General features: G+C 40.7%; 1 protein-coding gene across 3 annotated transcripts in view; it reads left to right on the top strand.

Annotated features, from left to right (window-relative positions):
* PARN (poly(A)-specific ribonuclease) overlaps positions 1–16,994 on the top strand; it is a 161,634-nt gene that overhangs the window by 130,012 nt on the left and 14,628 nt on the right. For 2 of the 3 annotated variants that reach the window (XM_073362401.2, XM_073362403.2), the window contains one exon: positions 7,608–7,801. In XM_073362401.2, the coding sequence (XP_073218502.1) occupies positions 7,608–7,801 (194 nt within the window). Of the gene's footprint in view, positions 1–7,607; positions 7,802–16,609; positions 16,708–16,994 lie in introns of those variants that run through there. The other variant, XM_073362402.2, reaches the window with a different exon arrangement.

Below are 16,994 nucleotides of genomic sequence, written 5' to 3'. Positions count from 1 at the left end.
AACTACCCTGGCAGGAATTTTTTCCTAAGGTCCAGCCTAAACCGTGGTTGCTGCAATTTAAGCTCATTGCTTCGTGTCCCTAGAACACAGACAAATGTTAAGTATTATGTGTTTTAATAAAAAGTATATTAGAGCTCAGAATTTAAAAGTTTACAGGAAATCAAACTCTGAATGAGGCTGGATATAACAATATAGGCATTAGAAGGAGAAAAACGATATTTGTGGGAGTTTTAAAATTACTGTCTGTATGGTCGGAACTCCATCTAAAATGTCTTATTTAAAGAATAAATGCAGTGTAATGAAAACCGGGCATTTGGCTGGTTGGTCTAACTGCTTTTAACAAAAGGTAATGTTCTGGGTAAGAAGAGCAGACTTGGTACTCCTGGGAGAGTTTAATATTGTAATGACTGTTAATGCTAAATGATGAACAATCCAATAAAAAGGAAAAGGGAATTCTGCCACTGAAAGGATTTTTCTAGTCTAATTTATTTACAGGAAATACTTGAAATAAATTATGATAAATGCCTGAATACTTCTTGGATACAGCTACCATATGTCTCTCCAAAGCAATCTAGTAGAAGAAGAGTGGCAATATTCTTTGTTAAACATGTCGTTTATTGTTTAGCACAACTCAAATATAGAGGGCAGATATATTTGAATTAAGGAGTCCTTGAAAGATAAACTTCTCACCTTAGCCAATTGATTAGGGATTTAGGAAGTTTTATGGAAGAGGATATTATTCAGGGCGGGGGTGGGGGGGAGATTTAGTGAGGTGCTTAGTACCACTTCTGGATCAATGCAATGTACATGCAGGGTGTTCAGGAGGAGTAAGTGCAAATTTGTTGTATCACTTAGAAAATGAGGATCTGACGGATGTCTGGTGGGAAATGAATCCAGATATCAAGGACCATACATGTTCTCTACTTTTGGATCTCATTTCAGGATTGATATGATTTTTATTTCTAAGACTTTGGCTAATTTGGTCAAAAAAGATAATCTGGGTGTTTATAACACGGTCTGATTATTCCTCTGTATATATTAGATTAAAAGATTGGAACTCATTGGAAAAACAAAGGGCCTCGTGGTTGAATAGAGCTTTGCTGTATGACTTCATTAGAATTCAAAAGCTGGAAGAAAATGTCCAGAAATATCTAGAAGAAAATTGTAAGGAAGGGCTCAATAAAAGTGTTCTCTGGGATGCTGGAAAGGCAGTAATGAGGGGGGGGAATCCTTATAATAAAGCATCATATGTAAAAAAAAAAAAAAAAGAGAGAATTCTTGAAGAGAGTTTGGTGAAAATACTTTCTATTTTGAAAGATAGATATAAATCTACAAGATTGAAGAGCAGATAAGAAAGTAAAAGAGGGGAGATGGAAGTTTAACCTATTATAAGCAGTAGGGCTGAGCAAAAACTTAAATATATGAAATACAAATATTATGAAAAGGGCAATAATGCTGATATGCTTTTAGCTAGAAAGTTAAGAGAAACAGGATAAATCAGCCATCACTCTGATGAAAAATAAAAAGGGAGATTTAGTAACTGGCACTAAACAGATCTGAGATGTTTGTTAACTTTCTCCATATTTCATGAGGATTAAAACGAGCTGTCAGCTACATAAATTTAAATGGATAAAGAAATCTTAAAAATATTTAAGAGTAAATATTGTAGAGAGAAATTAATCTTTTTAAGGTAAGTTGCCTGCCAATATGGAGTAAAATAAGACTTGAAGGAATGGAACAAATATGAAATTTCTTGGCTAGGTAGGGTAATCTCAGTAAAGATGAAAATCCTCCCAAAGTGTAGTTTTTGTTTAATTGCATCCCTGTACATATCCCCAACATGACTTTAAAAACATAGCAGGATGCACTATTAAAATTTATATGAAAACATAAAAGGCAAAAAGGTGATTTCTAAAGTTCTGTATAAGCCTAAAAGTGGGGTGGACTAGTGTTCCTTAATTTGGCTTATTAGTATTATGCATCGCAATAAAAAGACTTGATCAGTTGGATTAGACTATCCAAACAATAGATAAAACTCAGACTGGAGCCCAAATACAGCTATTCAAAATAGTTGTTGGGTTACAAAGAAATTTGTCAACAAAAATCTTTATTTAAAAAAAAAAAGCCACCCACCTATCCAGACCAGCTTTGGATAGTGTGACAGGGTCGGACCAGATGGCTACAGGAGAGTAATAGAAGGCAGATATATTAGCCCCAGGCTAAGTAGGTCCCTTTTCCCTGGGTAAAATAACAGGGAAGGTTCCAGAACAATCAGGAACCTTCTGGAGACAATTAAGACAGACAGGCTGATTAGAACACCTACAGCCAATCAAGAAGCTGCTAGAATCAATTACAGCAGGCTAATCAGGGCACCTAGGTTTAAAAAGGAGCTCACTTCAGTTTGTGGTGCGCGGGTAAGGAGCTGAGAGTGAGAGGTGCTAGGAGCTGAGAGTGAGAACGCATACTGTTGGAGAGCTGAGGAGTACAAGCTAGTACACCAGGAGGAAGGTCCTATGGTGAGGATAAAAAAGGTGTTGGGAGGAGGCCAAGGGGAAGTAGCCCAGGGAGTTGTAGCTGTTGCACAGCTGTTCCAGGAGGCACTCTAAACAGCTGCATTCCGTAGGGCCCTGGGCTGGAACCCAGAGTAGAGGGCGGGCCCGGGTTCCCCCCAAACCTCCCAACTCCTGGTCAGACACAGGAGGAGTTGACCTGGACTGTGGGTTCACGAAAACGGCCAAACTGAGGGCTGCTGTGAAGCTCCAAGGCGAGCAAATCTGCCAATAAGCACAAGACCCACCAAGGTAGAGGAGGAACTTTGTCTCAATAGATTTTTTTGCGGAGGCCCTCTCCCTTAGCTACTTTCATCAGGAATTTATCCCTAGGAAATATTAAAGTAACTGTTTATTGTGGCTGAGGTTACTAAAATCGGACAGCTGTTCCTTGGTTCTGATTTGAAATCATACCAAGAGCTATGTAATAATATAAAGATTCTGTGTTTTCATTATTTACAAGTCAAATATTTTATTGTGAAATCTGAATACAAAGCAGCTCTATTTAGACCGGGGTGGGCAAACTTTTTGACCTGGGGGCCACATGTGGGTATGAAAATTATATGGCAAGCCATGAATGCTCATGAAATTGGGGGTTGGGGTGCGGGAGGGGGTGAGGGCTCTAAGGTGGGGCCAAAAATGAGGAGTTCAAGGTGTGGGAGGGGGCTCCGGACTAGGGCAGGAGATTGGGGTGGGGGAGAGGTGAGGGCTCCAGCTGGGGGTGCAGACCTTGGGGTGGGGCTGGGGATGAGGGGTTGGGGGTGCAGGAGGGTGCTCTGGGCTGGGACCAAGGGGCTCAGAGGGCAGGAGGAGGATCAGGGCTAGGGCAGGGGGTTGGGGTACGGGGGGGTGAAGGGTGCAGGCTCTGGGCAGTGCTTACCTCAAGCAGCTCCCGGAAGCAGCGGCATATCTCCCCTCCAGCTCCTATGCAGAGGTGTGGCCCGGCGGCTCTACGTGCTGCCCCGTCCACAGGCACTGCCTCTGCAGTTCCCATTGGCCATGGTTCCTGGCCAATGGGAGCTGCAGGGGCAGCGCTTGGGGCAGGGGCAGTATGGGAGCCCCCGGCTGCCCCTACACATAGGAGCCAGAGGAGGAACATGTCACTGCTTCCTGGAGTCATGTGGAGCAGGGCAAGCCCTGGACCCCGCTCCCCGGCGGGAGTTCGAGGGCTGGATTAAAACACCTGAAGGGCCGGATGTGGCCCCCAGGCTGTAGTTTGCTCATCCCTGATTTAGACCTTTAACTGCATTTTTGGCGTAGACACAGGTGCAAGCTAGAACAACAAAAGGTTTCATTTCTAAGACTTTGTGGGTGTGTGTGCACATGTAGATATACACGCGCGTGCGCACACAATTTTGATTGAAAGATATTTATAAGAAAACAGCCCACGTGAAAAGATGGGAGAGGGATTTGGACAAACCAATGGATGAGTGGGTCTCTATATTTGAAAGGGCATATAGATCATCTGAAATTTCTGTATAGATTGCATTTGACTCCATGTAGAGATCAATCTTATTTTTGCTATTGTGGTGGCACACTCCGGGACAGGGGAACATACTTGAACACATGGTGATTTTGTCCAGAAATTGGATAGTTTTGGGAGGAAATTATTAAAGAGATTAATGTTCTAGGAAGCAAAATTCCAGCTTCCTAGAGATCCCCTGACCTGCTCACTTAATGCTCCACTAAAAAAATACATATTTTAAACATTTTTTTTATTGTTAGCTAGACTTTATATTGCACATTATTGGAAAAATAAGGCTGCTCCTATTAAATTGTGGTATAGTAAAATATGTCCTTTTAATAGAAAATCTTTCATACCAAGTACGTAAACAAGAGCAGCACCAAAAAAGAGAACAGTTATTTCGATATTTGGTCATCCTTTTTAGTGTACTCAGAGGAAGAAGGCTCTTCAACCCAGAATCTTTAGCCAGATTTTTAGAATATTAACCTGATCCAGAATAGGTAATGTACAATGTAGTATGTTAACATTTGTTGAAACTTTGCCTTAATAAAAAGTTGAAAAAACAGAAAATACATGTTATTGTAAAAGAAATGAGAACACTTCACCGGGGTAGTGAAAGCAAGTTGCCTGTTACCAATTCTTCTTATAGACTGTGCACTTTGGTCTCTGCACTCTTACTGTCTCTATACTGCTTACCTGATGTTTCTTCCAGAAATATGCAGGCAGAAATTAAGGGCTAAATTTTGCTCTTTATCCAGTCCAAACCTAGTAGTAATGTGCTGCAGCAACACTCACATTCCTATATTGCTGCAGGTTTCAGAGTAACAGCCGTGTTAGTCTGTATTCGCAAAAAGAAAAGGAGTACTTGTGGCACCTTAGAGACTAACCAATTTATTTGAGCATGAGCTTTCGTGAGCTACAGCTCACTTCATCGGATGCATACGGTGGAAAGTTTAGAAGATCTTATTATATACACACAAAGCATGAAAAAATACCTCCTCCCACCCCACTCTCCTGCTGGTAATAGCTTATCTAAAGTGATCACTCTCCTTACAATGTGTATGATAATCAAGTTGGGCCATTTGTGCTGGAAATGTGCCACAAGTACTCCTTTTCTATACTGCTGCAGCAACTCTTTCTGTGCAGCTGTGTGGGAGGGTCATGATCCTGATTTAAAACGTGTTTTGGGAAAAGACAGCAGGTTCCCTTCTAAGATCCAGGTGCTTTGAGTACCCCTGTAAACTACGGGATTAGAATACATAACTATTCAATCTCTCTCATCCCTCCTTTTCCCCACACTTTCATTGTTTTCGTTCATTGGAACTAATGCTTTTCCTCAGAAGTCGAATTTTTTTATGTAGCTATTTTTTAGAAGTCTTGAATCAAGTTTGGGTTCTTAGTTTTCTGAATGCATGAAACCTCTTGTCCTGCTTTCTCTTCTTTCACTTCAGTTTTAGTCTAAAACTCAAAATCCAGATTTACTATGATGTTTAGAGTAGATATATATGGTAAATAGTTCTTTTCTGCTTTTTTGGCCATCTGAATTTTTGTAGCTAAATAGCCTTCAAGCGCTTGTTAATGGTAGTCATGTTGTGACTTAATGAGAGGATCTTGTAAGAGACCCCAAAGGAAGGCCTCTCTTCTCTGACTATTGAGAGGAGAATCCAGCTATTCATTCAGACCAAGCGGTGTATGTGGCCCAGAAGTGGAAGAAAGAGCATGACATTTAATCATATATTTTATATTTTAGTGCCTTTGGGTATCCGAATAGAAGACATTCTCAATTAGAGAGAAGTTCTCCTGAATCCACTGCAAAAAAAAAATTCATCTTGAAGCCAAAAAATACAACTAAACAGGAATTCCTCTGAAGGATTGTTAGCCATATTTCCTTGTCATTAAGTGCAAAAAAGCCATGTGATGTGATATGCTTTTTAACGAAGATGTTACATTTTGATTTATGTAAGAGCGTTTGTTTAGGAACTCGTGAATACTGTACTGTGAGATGTCATTTTAAATTAATGGAAAACTTGAAGCTTCATAAGCATAAATTTATAATAATCTTAAAATGGCTTGTTTAAAAAGCATTAAAATGTACACAGTAATTTTTAAGCAAACATCTGATATTCAGATACACAGCAATTATATTACCATAATTGTTCTTTGAGCTAGATTACTTTCGTACTGCGTTACTCATATTTGCTAACCTTGATTTTATGTCCAAGAATTTTTGCTCTAATGGCAAATTATAGTGGATTAAAAGGTGTAACTGTCTTGTGCAGTGTAATTTCAATGCATTCCGAATAAAATGTGGTTATAATTATTCTCTTCAGACCGTGGCTTTTTAATCAAGTCTTGATGAATTTAGACTGTTATGGGTAAGTACCGTATATACTCGTTCATAAGCCGAATTTTTTTAGTAAAAGGGAAGCATCAGAGAAGGGGGCCAGCTTATGAGTGGGTGTAGAGAGGGGAGAGGTGGGACACAGCCCCTCCCCCCAACAGAGGGAGCAAGGAGAGGCGGAACATCCAGCAGAGCCAGAAGGGAAGAGGCGGGGCCAGAGTCTCTCCGCTTCTGGTCACGCTGCTCTCCCCCCAGCCTCTGAAGCAGCTGCAGCTCTGGGGCTGGCACGCTGGAGCCCTAACGCTCGGCCCCACCCACCAGAGCATGCTTCAGCTGCGCCACCCGGTCTGGCCCGCCGGAGCAGGCTGCGCCCACGCTGCTCAGCCTGCCGGAGCAGCTCCAGCCAGGCCAGAGACATTCTCCCCTGGCCCTTCCCAGATAAGGTGGGAAGGGATGGGATGGGGAAAGTGTGGGGGTCCTGTGCTAGGGGTGGTCACAGGAGTTACTCCCCTGACACCCAGCTTCCCCCCCGCCCCAAAAAAGTTTCCCCACCAGTTGCTGTCCTGGCCCGTCAGGGTAAGCAGCTGGCGCACTGGGACACTTTGTTTACTTCAGTTTACCTCCGTGCCTGCGGACGCTCGAGGTAAACAAACCATAACCAAGGGCTTATCCTGATGGTCTAGGAGCCAGTTTGCTGACCCCTGAATTATAGGCTCGGTATATGAATGGGTCATAAAAATTTTCCATTTTTACTTATCCATCTTGCGGGGGGTCAGCTTATAAACGAACCGGCTTATGATCGAGTATATACGGTATATACGGTACAAGAGAAGGTGCAATTTTATTTTGATATATAGATTTTACATGCAGGAAATCTTTACTTTTTAAGACCTGATTTTAATTGTGGCGCTAAAATATATCCTGATCAAAGTAAGGGGGAAAATATAAAATATTCTTGGACAAAGAAAGGATCATTCTGCATCTAAAAAAGATGAAATTGTGAATATCAGTTTTATGGAACACTGGTGCTAGACAAATCTTCCACCTGGAAAGATAATTTTAAGACTGCATTATTTTTCAGACAACTTATGCAGTTGACATGGTGAACTGTCATTATTACTAAAATTTATAGCTGGCCTATGAATATTTTTAATTTTGGTATAAAGCAGCCAGACCCACCTGCTTCATTAAATACTCTTGCTGTATTCATTCTATCAAGATGACCATGTTGTCTTCCTTTTTTTAATTTCAGTTTTACAGCTACCAGCACAATGGGAAAAAGAAGTATGAGTCCTATTCAAGAGGAAACTGGCTCTGATGATATGGAAGAGAGAGAAATCCAAGAAACAGAGCTTGATGAAACAGATTGCTATGGAGAGTCTGTTCCAGAGGGAAGGAAGAGAGCCAAAAAGTTCAAAAAAGTCAAGAAAGAGCAAGATCCAACAGGTAAGAGCAATATGGCTGAATGTTCATTTCTGTCCTTTTTCTATTTGGAATCACCATAACCCTAAACAAGGCGCAAGTTGTCTTTTGAGTGTTAAGATAGATATGGATAAAAGGAATGCTTAAGACAGTGCTTTAATTTAAAGCCCATTCTGAATTGCAAACTATGGGATTGCATTGATCAGTGTAAAAAAAATTGCCAATAAGATAGAAACTTGAAATATTTTAACCTAGATTTTGAGGCCAGAACAAAGGGTGAGGGTCATTTACTAGAAGATTACTTTCCGTTCTAAAATAAAGACCTCTGTGAGGATAATCTTGGTGATATGAGGTAATTTTTCTCCCAGTGTGGCTAAGCACTCTCTTGACAATTAGGGTCATCTGGGACACTTTTGCTTATGCTATCGAAAATTTAAGTGCTGGAAGCATGATTCTTCCATTTTTCCCCAGTCAGTCCAGCAAACCTGTGCATATTGCAAGACTTGCCTATTATGCCAACCTTTTGTTTTAGGCTATTGGCTTGAGTGGATGGAGTCTTATTTTTCGACTTGGCATAGGTTAGACTGATACATCATTGATTGTATTTTGTTAGCTGGTCTTTTATATTGATTGCAAATATGCTCAGCTTTTAATAAATCTTCCAGCTTCTCTGATTAAGTTCATGAACTCCTCTTTTTTAATATTATTTAGCACTTACATAGGGGTTTTAAATGCTCAAAGCACTACACAAATATTAACTGATTCCTAAAACATTGTGGAAGGTAGATAAATCATAGAATCATAGACTATCAGGGTTGGAAGGGACCTCAGGAGGTCATCTAGTCCAACCCCCTGCTCAAAGCAGGACCAATCCCCAACTAAATCACCCAGCCAGGGCTTTGTCAACCCTGACCTTAAAAACTTCTAAGGAAGGAGATTCCATCACCTTCCTAGGTAACGCATTGCGGTGTTTCACAACCCTCTTAGTGAAAAAGTTTTTCCCAATATCCAACCTAAACCTCCCCCACTGCAACTTGAGACCATTACTCCTTGTCCTGTCATCTGCTACCACTGAGACCAGTCTAGTTCCATCCTCTTTGGAACCCCCTTTCAGGTAGTTGAAAGCAGTTATCAAATCCCCCCTCATTCTTCTCTTCCGCAGACTAAATAGTCTCAGCTCCCTCAGCCTCTCCTCATAAGTCATGTGTTCCAGTCCCCTAATCATTGTTGTTGCTCTCCGCTGACGTTTTCCAATTTTTCCACATCCTTCTCGTAGTGTGGGGTCCAAAACTGGACACAGTACTCCAGATGAGGTCTCACCAATGTTGAATAGAGGGGAACAATCACGTCCCTCAATCTGCAGGCAATGCCCCTACTTATACATCCCAAAATGCCATTGGCCTTCTTGGCAACAAGGCCACACTGTTGACTCATATCCATCTTCTCGTCCACTGTAACCCCTAGGTCCTTTTCTGCAGAACTGCTGCCTAGCCATTCGGTCCCTAGTCTGTAGCGGTCATGGGATTCTTCTGTCCTAAGTGCAGGACTCTGCACTTCTACTTGTTGAACCTCATCAGATTTCTTTTGGCCCAATCCTCTAATTTGTCTAGGGCCCTCTGTATCCTATCCCTACCCTCCAGCGTATCTACCGCTCCTCCCAGTTTAGTATCATCTGCAAACTTGCTGAGGGTACAATCCACACCATCCTCCAGATCATTAATGAAGATATTGAACAAAACCGGCCCGAGGACCGACCCTTGGGGCACTCCAGTTGATACTGGCTGCCAGCTAGACATGGAGGCATTGATCACTATCTGTTGAGCCTGACAATCTAGCCAGCTTTCTGTCCACCTTATAGTCCATTCATCAAGATAAATAAAATATTATCTTACAGATGGGGAAACTGAGGCAGAGAAGTGACGGGACTTTCATAAGGTCACACATCAAGTCAGTCATCAGAACGTGGGGCTTTCTGAATCCCCAACTTTGAATTTGAGATTCCACACCACATTGTCCACCTCATAAAATATCCTCCGATTGGAGCATGTGCATACACGTTGTCGATTGTGTTTAGTTTCCCATAATATGAACCAGGTCATCCCTAAAGATATTACGTGTTCTCTCCCTAGCTCCTAAAATGGCAATGCTTATTTGATGTAAGCAAACTCATCAACTGGCTTAAAGAAACATCTTTCCTCATTCACCAGGTAGAATAGGAAAAAACTTGATCACTTCCCGTTTTCAGTATAGCTAAGTGAATGTCATGTGTCATACATAAATTGGTTTTTCTTATTACTCTGAGTAAACATTTGGAGTCCAGCAAAATGTTAAATGGTAAATTCTTTCCACTTTAATTTGAAGTAAAAATGTGATTTTATTAAATATAAAGTCCTCTTTCTCTCTCGTAATAGCTTTATAATCATGTCATACGGATTTTGAAATGATGGTCATGCCTAAATGACTTCTATTTTTAGCTATCTAAAACAAATTATGGATTTACTTGATACATCTCTGGTATTAATGTAGTGTTGACCACTTCATGAAGACTAAGAGCCTATTGACAAATAGGATTAACAGGAGGTGACCTCCTCTTTCATTGTTTGCACTTGCCTCCTGTTAACTAAGGGCAGGTGAATACTTGTTTTGAAGGCAGTAGGGATGCTGAACTGACTTGCGAACAAAGTTTCCATATTAATGGCAGGTCATAATAGTGTGTGTGTTTACATGTACTTCTTACAAAGGGAGGTATATCATGAAGTTATAGGGATCTTGTAACTTCTGTGTTTTGATGAACAAATCCAGCGGCTGAATCTAGATAAAGCAACAAATATACAGAAAGTAGGAATTGTGACAGTACCTTCCTTCTCAGCCTTGATGTCACCCAATGTAAGCATTGAGAGGAATATTCTTTTCATAATAAAGGGAACACTGCTGATAACCAGTTTAGTCAGTGTCCATACAATTTCAGTCACAGATATCATGTGAAAGTTTTGGCATGCTCACAGGTTCAAGCTTTGCATATTAATCATTCTGTTTAGCAAGTAGCTTTGTGCAAATGGCCTACAGTTTAAAAAGATCTTTAGGTTGTATGTACAGTATATCAAAAAGCTTTTAGGGACCAATGCCATATTATTAAATGTTGTCAATGTTTGCTCAAAGGAGCAAAATGTAAGTTACCAGTGTTCCCATGTCTGTTGGACATTGGAGGACAAGTAGAACGTTTTAGTTGACCCACCTTATTGTAGGTTGCAAAAATCTTTTTGGTTACGTACTGCCAAATTCTGGATTTGTCTAAACAGTAAAAGAGCACTTTGTTTTGCCATGTAATGTATGTATGACTGTCTTGTTTGTGTCTTGATATGAAGGTATGTAATTTGAAAGTCAATTATATTTGTGAACAAAGAAAAAAGTAACCCAAAACCATCCTTTCCACACACCCAAAACAAGCCTAGTGCTCTAATTGTTTAAATAAACATTCCCAGTGTTCTGTGTGCATCTTCCATATGGGCTCAGCTGTAGCTGTAGTTTTTATTCTAATTTGCATGTAAGACTCTACAGAACTAGGTAACTTAGGCTGTGTCCACATTTAAAACAGAATAGCGGCAGAACTGCAGTGCTGCGGCTGTCCTGCTTAGTGCTTCAGTGTACACACTGAATACTGCATTGGGAGTGGTTCTCCTGTCACTGTAGGTAATCCACCTCCGCAAGAGGCAGTCCCTAGATTGACAGAAGAATTCTTCCATCAACCTAGTGCTGTCTGCACTGGGGGTTAGGTAGGCTTAATTATATCTCATGAGGGTGTGGATTTTTCCCACCCCTGAGAGATGTAGCTATGCTGATCTAACTTTTTAGTGTAGACCAGCCCTTTGTGTGGGTGTTCCTTCCTTTGACTTGCATATTAATATTTTATAATTTCCACAATTTGAGTGTTTTGAACTAAAGGTTTGAATTAGATTGCTAGAGAACTGACTGTTGGCTTCTCAAACATCTTCTGAAAGCTATTTAGATACATTTGCAGGTTCGTTACTGAGCTACTCACAGGTGTGACTTGGTCATTTGTGACATAATTTGGAGGGGGTGGCTGTTTAGCTTCCTTTCTCCACTGATGTAGATGTAGTCACATAATGTCTTTATCACAGAAGTTCCCAAAGTGTGGGTTGCAACCCCAGATGAGGTCATGCAGTCAGAAGATGGGGTCACGGCAATCCCTAGTGTGTAGAGGATGATATTTTGCTCTGCACAGCATGATCTCGCATGTATGGTGCATGCAAGGTTACGATGCATGGAGGATGCCATTTTGCGGAGCAAAATAGTGTCCTCCATGTGGCATGACCTCACGTGTCTGGTGTGTGCAAGGTCACGCTGTATGGAGGATGACATTTTGCTCTACAAAATGATATCCTCCATGCTGTCTGGGATCCTGGAAGGAAATAATGCATTAAAATAGGGTTGTTCCCACAAAAGTTTGGGAACACCTGCTCTATCAAGTGTTCTTCCCAGAGTAAATGTGGTGTTTAAAGGGGAAATCTTATACCACATAACTATTTAATGAGGGCACAGATTAAATAGTTGAGAGATCCTATGTTTACATAAAGTTCATTTTAATCTTTGTTGATCAGCCATCATTTTTGAGAGTGATTTTTGTGGGAATAATCACTATTCTCTTCTCTCCCATCCTCTGTGTATAGCCTGGTTTTCTTGAGCCTCTGTTTGTTTTCACGGGTTAAATAGGAAGGTTGCATACATGCCTCCTAGTCTTGCTCTTTGTCTGAGAGGTACAATTTCTATCATACATTACATCCTCCTCCATTCTTAGGTGTGTCAGGATGGCCTGGGGAACAAAATGTACCCAAGCTGCTTCTGGTCTAAGTATTCAGACATGCAGTTTTGTTGCCAGGTGAAGACTTCTGTATACCTGTTGTTCTTTATTGTGGCCTACAACATTGGAGAAAATACCATTTTTCCTGCCTAGTATATTGGATACAATTATAGTTGATACCCATTGGCAACGTCTATCATCCCCCTCTAGTGGCTGGTTCATCATGTAGAAGATGACAACCTGCTACTGTCAGTTACTCTCTTAACTCAAGTTTAGAGGTCTGTGCTGTATATCTAAAGCAGTGATACACAGAACTCAGTGGTTCAGGAACCAAATTAGCAATCAACATTACCCAAAAGAGCCACAGTATTATGAGTTCGTTGTTCCATTTACTATTTTATGTATATAATTTTCACTACAAAATGACTGACCAAGTATTCTACAGTTGGTTAATAATCTAGTAAAAGCATCTTGATTGGTTAATAATTAAATCACATAGTGTTTTAATACCTTGTACTGCAAAGAGCCGCAAGAGACACATTAAAGAGCCACTTGCAGCTCCCGAGCTTGACGGAGTATCTATGTATCACTGATCTAAAGGTTCCAATCCTGCTGATGACCCATGAAGGGGACAGTATGATTCCACATAATGGAATTTGTTTTCTTCAGTTTTCTCTTTTAAAAACCTGGCAATTACACACACCAAAGTTGTTAAAAGAACATTTTGAGTTTGCAACCTTAAAGTTAGGAAATGTCAGAATTACAAGTGACCTATGTATTTGATGCCCATGTACATTTGCATTGTGATACTTTAATTTCATGATTTCCCCCCCCCCCCATAGGACCCCTACCTCATTCAGTGTCCAGGATGGACAATGCTCACTTAATGAGCAGCTATTCCATTTTTTGTTTTAGCTTCATAATGCACCATACCTTATTTACTGCACACTAATCAAACCCTGATCTGTATACAGAATTATTTCCTTAGGACTTTCCTGTGGCACTCATTACTGTAGTATATGAATGCATCACAAATATTAATGAATTTATATTCATAATACCCCATGGATATGGTCTGGTCTTCATTTTTGCAAATGGGCAACTGAGGAATAAAAAGATGGATGTCAAAAGTATGCACTAATTTTGGGTTCCCAGTTTAAGGTGCCTTGGACCTGAGTCTTATATGTTCAAAGCAAAGCTCCCATTGGCTTTAGTTGCAGTTGAGTGCTCAACACTTCTGTAAATCAGACCCAGGGTCTCAAATTAGACACCCAGAAAACGAGGAACACACAATGATCGCCTGTGAAAAGTTTGATTTCAGTGACTTGCCTTGTATCACATAGGAACTTTGTGGCATAGGCACTAATACAGTCCAATTCTTCAGGATGGCATATAGATGCCTTATCCATGAGACCTTGCTTTCTTCCTGCAATCCCTTGCCTCATTCACTATATGCCTTCCAACTTCTGCAATATGAGGCAGGGGTTCTACAGACCAGTCTTCTTTAATAGCCCTGGTTCATCCCTAGAGCAAGGCATCCTGTGCACTGAATATGGCAGAATTCTTGTGGAAAAAATTGTATGTAATTGTGTAATTAAAGACTGTATCATACATAGACAGAAGGATGCCGAATTAAGGTTGCAGACGTAACTTTTAATTCTGGTGTTTCCTAACTTTTGAGCACATCGTTTTACAATCTTAATGTTTGTTTTAATTTAGTTTTTGTGTGTCTAACTTAATATTTATGTTCTGGTATCACCCAGAGGCTGGCAGGGTCAGGACTCCATTGTGCTCAGTGCTGTACAAATATTGTCTGATAGCAAATAAGGCAACAATGTCCAGCTATACACAATAAAATTACCATATTTCACTAAAGAGTTTAACCTTAAATATAACTTTGAGGAAGCTTAATTCTTAACTTTTTTAAAAAGTGTTCAAAATAGTTATAAATAAGAACTACAAGCATTGTTTACCTTATTTTTTAAAATTAAATCAGTTAAATCAAGGGATTTTTATCTTCTTAGATTACCAAAAATACTGAAGTCTTTCAGCCGTGCAAATAAGGTAGTTTAATGAATCCTATTACCTTGGTCTCATGTAAACATTCCCAATCCTATTAGTATCCATATAATATAGGACAAACCTCAGATTTCCACACTGAGCCTGCAAAACTTAATTCCTATTTATAAGGCTATTATGAATTAAATCATAAACATGTTCAAACATCAAGCTTCTAATTAAACTCACAAAAGCACTAACTGTGCAGGTTGAAGTTTTCACCCGCTTTACCTAACTGATGGTGATAGGTTTGAAAAATATGGAAGGGCTAAATATTGTCTTGTACTATACCTTGGGAGCTGTAAAACAGAGTACCATCTTGGTATTTGAGTTTTCAGGGTATGCCTTTGTTAAATTATGATTGTGTAGCAGGTCATTTTTAAAAGGATTGTGGAAATACCTTTCTTTAGGGAGATCCCAAGATGATGGCTCATGGTTTCTGAAATGAAGGTAGTTATGTCAAGATTTTGTAACTGAATGAGCATTGAAAAATGTGGCATGAGAAATGGTGCAGACACTAAGAATTATACAGGTTTAACCTTTTTTTGATTAACAATGTCAATGTTTCTGTATCTTTAAATTTAAGTGATCTTGGAAACTTGATAGTTTACATGTTCACCTGAAGTGTGAAAAATACACTTATAGACCTACTGTATCAGTAGTCAATCAGTGATTAAATCCAGCTTCCCATGTTGAATATCTGTATAAAGCCTCTTAGTGAGATCATTTCTGAATGTGTGGTATAGTATGAGTATGCTGTTACACACAATTGTGTGTATCTTCCTCAGCTGACCAGGCAGGCTTGGTCTCTGCTTTGAACAAATGCTTAACTGCAATGCATTCAGCTGGTAATATATATCTTTCTCATCAGGATCTTGCTGTTTGGTAGAGGATATCTGTAAATGGAGCCCCATTCTTTTATGCTCCCAGTGAGATTGTTTGAGAATAGTAAGGCATATTGAAAGGGTCTTGATGTCCATTTGACCATTTATTTTCCATGGAAAGGTAATTGTATGAAAGTGTTCTTGATGCTCAGCTTCTCCCACAATTCTGATACATATAAGCTATTCCTCTCTTGGCTGCAGTTTCTGGAGGCGGTTCAAATCTGCAACACAGCTTATGCTAGCCCACACCCCTTCTTTTGCTTGCTACCAGATCTTCTGCCTCCACAGCAGCAGTTAGGTGTCATTGTGTTTAGCTCTCATCCTTTTCTTCTCAATTAGTTGTTAGCCATTTGGGGGGCAGATAAAGCATGTTTTCAAGCCTCCACACTGCCTCCTGGTCTGGGAACTGAGCATTGCAGTGGTCACAGCCAGCCAGAATCTTTGGTGCAGCACCTCCCACTTGCGAGGGCACGGGCCTCTGAGTTGGTCAAACACGTTGCTGTGTCCCTCACCTCTTCCCCAGTTTCTGAGACTCCATCTCAGAAAAACCCCAACCAGGGGAACAGAATAGAACAGGGAAGTCCTGGGGCAAAAAAACACCATAAAAGCTAAGACCCTTTTTGGGCTACTGGTCCCCCCACAAGTCCAAAAGTGGGTCCTAGAAACTCTGGGAAGACAAGCTGGGCTCCTACTCAGATCCCTTCCTCTCAGCGTGAATAAGGGGTTTCTCATGATACTCTGGGGTAAGTCCTGCAAAACCCAGAGACTTCGGGTCCCAGAATGGAAAAAGGAAGTGTATTCTTTGCAAGGCACCTGGTACTTTTATTAATAAGTGAAGTGGTGTGAAAATCCTCCCCCCCCCAAGTGAAGGGGGATTTTAAACCCCCTTCTGCCCCGAGGAAGGGTTTGCTGGGATTTATCCCCTTCAGAATCTTTATCAGTGTTCTGTACCGCACTCCGTGCCCGGCCCCAATTCTGCAGTATGTCTGGGCATGCAGAGAAGCCCGTTCCATCTGTGCAGCCCTGCCTCAGGCTTCAGCCTAATGGAAATTGTGTCTGTATGTTTTTTAGCTTGAGGACCCTTGCTCTGCCTGAGAAAGGGACTAAGATTTTGAGGCAGCAGCAGAATGGGAAGTGCCTTCTTATCATCTGCTTTTTTATCTGCCAGAGAAAGGGGATCAGACCCTGAAAGGTGGGTAAAGTGGCTCTCTTCTCACCCCTCCCCTGCTTGACATTAAAGCCTTGAGCACTTCAGGCAGTGTGTGACCATAACAGAGATATGTGACAAGGTGTGTCTTCATAGGATTACAGAGGGGTATGTAAGAAAACCCTTCCTGTATTCAAAAATTATTCTGATTTACTATGTAAAGCCTAGAGTGGTACTAGGTCACTCATACAACACTGTCTTGGGTCTTAGCTGGCCTGGGACAGGCAGCCTTTCACATACCTTTCATAC

This window comes from Lepidochelys kempii, chromosome 10, assembly GCF_965140285.1.
Source record: "Lepidochelys kempii isolate rLepKem1 chromosome 10, rLepKem1.hap1, whole genome shotgun sequence".
NCBI classification, from domain to species: domain Eukaryota; kingdom Metazoa; phylum Chordata; order Testudines; family Cheloniidae; genus Lepidochelys; species Lepidochelys kempii.
This window is presented reverse-complemented; position numbering and strand designations above follow the sequence as displayed.